General features: G+C 44.0%; 1 protein-coding gene across 1 annotated transcript in view; it reads left to right on the forward strand.

The window, feature by feature from the left end:
• Positions 1 to 1,030: 1,030 nt before the first annotated feature.
• Positions 1,031 to 5,848, forward strand: part of LOC110153579 (glycerophosphodiester phosphodiesterase domain-containing protein 5-like) — a 31,072-nt gene continuing 26,254 nt past the window's right edge. The window contains exons 1-2 of the mRNA XM_055148976.1: positions 1,031 to 1,092; positions 5,054 to 5,230. Coding sequence (XP_055004951.1) covers positions 5,072 to 5,230 — 159 coding nt within the window. The 5' untranslated portion in view covers positions 1,031 to 1,092; positions 5,054 to 5,071. The remainder of the gene's footprint in view (positions 1,093 to 5,053; positions 5,231 to 5,848) is intronic.

Here is a 5,848-nt window from a genome sequence, read left to right on the forward strand (position 1 = left end):
TAAATCTAAAGTCGAATCTAAATCTAAAATCGAATCTAAATCTAAAATCCGTCTCAGGAGATTTGGGTCAAAATTGACCCGACTCAGCCTCAGTGTCCAAACTTTTGTAGCACCTGAACAAAAGTCAAACATTTTAAAATATTTAAATTTTTGTGTAGTTTGTCAAAGTTTAGGAAAAGTCATAAAGTTTGAGGATAAAAGAAAAACGCTTTGTGTTTTTTTCTACTGTTGAACGTCAGAATGAGTCAGATTTAACGTGACCAATGTGAGGGTTAAAAAAAACGACGAGCAGTTTCCCTCAAACACTTGAGCAGTTTTTAGATTCAGAGACAAATATTTACTTGACATTCCAGTTTGTTTATTTCAAACCTCCAGCCCCTGGACCGGCCCCTGGACCGGCCCCTGGACCGGCCCCTGGACCGGCCCCTGGACCGGCCCCTGGACGCTGGAGGTTGAGTTCCGTCTCTGTGTTTGTGACTCTGGAGCTTCACATTAAACACAGTTGACCTTTGACCTTGGTCTAGTCTAATCAGGAGACGTGTGTAAGTGGAAGTGTGTAAAGTCCCTCCACCGCACGGGGCATTAAAGCTCTACTCTGTCACTTTCCTGGAGGCTGTGTTTGGCTTGGAGGATTTTTTTAAAATTACAGTTGGACGTTTTCTCGCCGTCACAGACTCGAGCAGAAACCACCTGGTCTGAGGGTGAAACTGAAACTGAAACTGAAACTGTGGCTCTAGTTTGTTTTGAAAAGGTGAGAAACACATAAAAAATAAATAATATACATTTATATGTGTGTGTGTTGTGTGTGTGTGTGTGTTGTGTGTGTGTGTGTTGTGTGTGTGTGTTGTGTGTGTTGTGTGTGTGTGTGTGTGTGTGTGTGTGTGTGTGTGTGTGTGTGTGTGTGTGTGTGTGTGTTGTGTGTTTTACTTTGTTTCGTGTGTCTTTTATTTTGAAAAGGCGCCGCTTCACTCAGAGGAGCGGAGCCGGGGGAGGGCATCCGGGGCAGAGCGGCTCCTCTGGACCCTGTGACCGGAGACCGAGACCTGAGACCGGGACCGGGACCAGGACCAGGACCGGCGCCTGTGACCGGAGGTAGGAGCGACGCCGCGGGCTCCGTGCCCCGGGTCACGGCGGTGATCTGACGCCGCGTTCGTGCGTCTGTCTCCGGTGTAGCGTTTTCAAACTGCCCCCTTCAAAAACTAACCCCGGTCATTTGAAACCGGTTACGGTTCGGGTTAAGGGCAAAGCTCCGTGTCCCGTGACGGAGCACAGCGCGGGGCTTTGTTTTTCCCGTTACGCACCGGGGCCGGGGCCGCGCGCACCGGGGCGACAGTCCGAGCACAAGACCCGAGAACCGGATTATGAAGATTAAAGGTTTTATTACGCAAAAAAAAAAAAGAGATTTTTTGTTCTTTTGTTCTTTTGTTCTTTTGATCTTTTCACACTCGGAGTTGGACTTGTGTTTATTTCTTCATTCTGAGTCTGTTCCACCTTGTGATGTCATCAAGTGGTCGTTTCCTTTTCCCTTTAGTTCAGTCGAGATCAAAACTCCAGGACTGAAAAAACAATGATCCATGTGATTCTAGTGAAGGTGAAGTGTGGAGTTTAAAAACACAGTGGAGCACTTCCTGTACGACCACACGATGACATCACCAGGTGGAACAGAGTGTTTTCTGTTTGAGTTTGTGTTAAACGTGAACAAAACAAATTAACTCGAACTTGAGCTGTTTTTCCAAGACTAAACCAGAACTAAACCAGGTCTAAACCAGGCCTAAACCAGGTCTAAACCAGAACTAAACCGGGACTAAACCAGGTCTAAACCAGGACTAAACCGGGACTAAACCAGGTCTAAACCAGGACTAAACCGGGACTAAACCAGGTCTAAACCAGGACTAAACCGGGACTAAACCAGGTCTAAACCAGGACTAAAACTAAACGGGACTAAACCGGACCAGGTCTAAACCAGGACTAAAACCAGGTCTAAACCGGGACTAAACCAGGTCTAAACCAGGACTAAACCGGGACTAAACCAGGTCTAAACCGGGACTAAACCGGGACTAAACCAGGTCTAAACCGGGACTAAACCACCGGACTAAACGTCTAAACCAGGACTAAACCGGGACTAAACCAGGTCTAAACCAGGACTAAACCGGGACTAAACCAGGTCTAAACCAGGACTAAACCGGGACTAAACCAGGACTAAACCGGGACTAAACCAGGTCTAAACCAGGACTAAACCGGGACTAAACCAGGTCTAAACCGGGACTAAACCGGGACTAAACCAGGTCTAAACCGGGACTAAACCGGACTAAACCAGTCTAAACCGGGACTAAACCAGGTCTAAACCAGGACTAAACCGGGACTAAACCAGGTCTAAACCAGGACTAAACCGGGACTAAACCAGGTCTAAACCGGGACTAAACCGGGACTAAACCAGGTCTAAACCGGGACTAAACCAGGTCTAAACCAGGACTAAACCGGGACTAAACCAGGTCTAAACCAGGACTAAACCGGACTAAACCAGGTCTAAACCAGGACTAAACCAGGTCTAAACCAGGACTAAACCGGGACTAAACCAGGTCTAAAACCGGGACTAAACCAGGTCTAAATCAGGACTAAAACGGGACTAAACCAGGTCTAAAACCAGGACTAAACCAGGTCTAAACCAGGACTAAACCGGGACTAAACCAGGTCTAAAACCAGGTCTAAACCAGGACTAAACCAGGACTAAACCGGGACTAAACCAGGTCTAGATCAGGGACACAGATATAGAGACACAGGGGCTGAAATGGAGTCGACTCCGACTCTTCACACTGTCTCGTGTTTTTTTTGAGGGACGTTTGGTTTTTTTTGTTGTTTTTTTTATTATTATTACACACAACTGGGTGCATAAACTTGATATGACAAACATGGCTGTGTGTCGTCAGCAGTTACATGTTGGGATGAGGGAACATAAACATAACATATTGTATAGAAACAATACAATATAATACAAAAAAAGTGCATTTAAGAATAGAAAAGATAATAGCAAAGAGAAGTAGAGTCCATAAAGTCCAGGGGTATTTCACACATGTACGAGACACTTTTTGAGGTTTAGGACCATTCATATGTTTTTGAGAGACGTTTGTTCTGCAGGAAGATTTAAACTCTAAACTTTGTTTTCTCACGTTTAAACTCTAAACTTTTCCCGTCGTTCATGTTTTCGTTGTCGATCGTCTCTGTTCTGTTTTAAATTTCTAAACTTAAAGTGTCAGAGTGGAGGTTTTTTGGAGGTTTTGTGGAGGTTTTTTTGAGGTTTTGTGGAGGTTTTTCAGTGTTACGAGTCGTATCTGTGGAGCTGCGTTCATGAAGCTCGTCTCCGTTTCACTTTTGCTCGTCGCTTGTCGCGTCTTTTCCTTCTTCACTTGTTCTTGTTTCTTGTTTCTTTCTCGATGTGGTGAAGTGTGTTTTCGTCGTCAATCTAGAGATTTTACACAAAGGATTTTCAAAGAACAGGAAGTTTATTTTGACGGCACGAGTTTATTTCCTGTTTCCCCTGATGAAAGTCTGGAGACGCTCTGACGCTGAAAAAATGTTGAACTCCAACCTCATTTGAGCGACGAGTCGAGTCATGACGACCTGTGACGCTCGAGTGACTCTGACGGAGTAAAATGTCTTAAAATGGAAAGACAAAGCTGCTGGTTTTGTGCTGCTGCTTTTACACTGTGACTCTGCTGTGAACTGGAGCTTGTACCTGTTCTGATCCGGGTCCAGATCGTTCTAAACACACCTAAAGGTTCTAAAGGTTCTAAAGGTTCTAAACACACCTAAAGGTTCTAAAGGTTCTAAAGGTTCTAAACACACCTAAAGGTTCTAAAGGTTCTAAAGGTTCTAAACACACCTAAAGGTTCTAAAGGTTCTAAAGGTTCTGCTCTGTCCTGTCAGTGGGACTTTTTGAATGCACTGGTGTAATAATAACACTGGTGCGTTGGACTTTCTGAAATGATTTAATGAGTTTCTAATTTGAGATGAACTTTACAGTTTAGTCCAGAAAAAACTGAAACGACATTTATTTTCCTTTCCTCATGTTTCGTTTCCTCTGTGTCCCTGTGTCCCTGTGTGATCCTGACAACCCGATGATCCCGATGATCCTGATGATCCTGATGTTCCTGATGATCCTGATGATGTTCCTGATGATGTTCCTGATGTTTCTGATGTTCTGATGTTCTGATGATGTTCCTGATGTTCTTGATGTTCCTGATGTTCCTGATGATGTTCTGATGTTTCTGATGATGTTTCTGATGATGTTCCTGATGTTCCTGATGATGTTCCTGATGTTCCTTGATGTTCTGATGATGTTTGATGATGATTTCTTGATGTTCTTGATGATGTTCCTGATGATGTTCCTGATGATGATGATGTTCCTGATGATGATGTTCCTGATGATGTTCTTGATGTTCCTTGATGTTCTTGATGATGTTCTTGATGATGTTCCTGATGATGTTCCTGATGATGTTTCTGATGATGTTCCTGATGATGTTCTTGATGTTCCTGATGATGTTCTTGATGTTCCTGATGATGTTCCTGATGATGTTCCTGATGATGTTCCTGATGATGTTCTTGATGTTCCTGATGATGTTCTTGATGTTCCTGATGATGTTCCTGATGATGTTCCCTGATGATGTTCTTGATGTTCCTGATGATGTTCCTGATGATGTTCCTGATGATGTTCTTGATGTTCCTGATGATGTTCTTGATGTTCCTGATGATGTTCTTGATGTTCCTGATGATGTTCTGATGTTGATGATGTTCTGATGTTCCTGATGATGTTCTTGATGTTCCTGATGATGTTCTTGATGTTCCTGATGATGTTCTTGATGTTCCTGATGATGTTCCTGATGATGTTCCTGATGTTCTTGATGTTCCTGATGTTCCTGATGATGATGTTCCTGATGATGTTCCTGATGATGTTCCTGATGATGTTCCTGATGATGTTCCTGATGAGATGTTCTTGATGTTCCTGATGATGTTCTGATGTTCCTGATGTTCCTGGCCTCTCTTCTGTGTGCTGCAGACGGTGGGAGGAGGTCAGATGGAGCTCCTGGAGCAGGTCCCTCGTGGGCTTCGTTCTCGGCTGCTGCGGCGTCACAGACAGGGGCCCCTGGTCTGGTGCGTCAGGGGCCTTTACTCCTGCCGCTGGGGCCAAATGTACAGCACCTGTCGTGAGCCTGGAGCCCGAACCTGCAACAAGGTACACAACTACACACAACTACACACAACTACACAACTACACAACTACACAACTACACACAACTACACACAACTACACAACTACACACAACTACACACAAACTACACACAACTACACACAACACACAACTACACACAACTACACACAACTACACACAACTACACACAACTACACAACTACACACAACTACACACAACTACACACAACTACACACAACTACACACAACTACACACAACTACACACAACTACACACAACTACACACACAACTACACACAACTACACACAACTACACAACTACACAACTACACACAACTACACACAACTACACACACTACACACAACTACACACAACACACAACTACACACAACTACTACACAACTACACACAACTACACACAACTACACAACTACACACAACTACAACACAACTACACACAACTACACACAACTACACAACTACACACACACAACTACACACAACTACACACAACTACACAACACACAACTACACACAACTACACAACTACACACAACTACACACAACTACACACAACTACACACAACTACTACACACAACTACTACACAACTACACACAACTACACAACACACAACTAC

This window comes from Boleophthalmus pectinirostris, unplaced genomic scaffold, assembly GCF_026225935.1.
Source record: "Boleophthalmus pectinirostris isolate CB_2022bp ecotype Guang Dong unplaced genomic scaffold, ASM2622593v1 HiC_scaffold_12, whole genome shotgun sequence".
Taxonomy (NCBI): domain Eukaryota; kingdom Metazoa; phylum Chordata; class Actinopteri; order Gobiiformes; family Gobiidae; genus Boleophthalmus; species Boleophthalmus pectinirostris.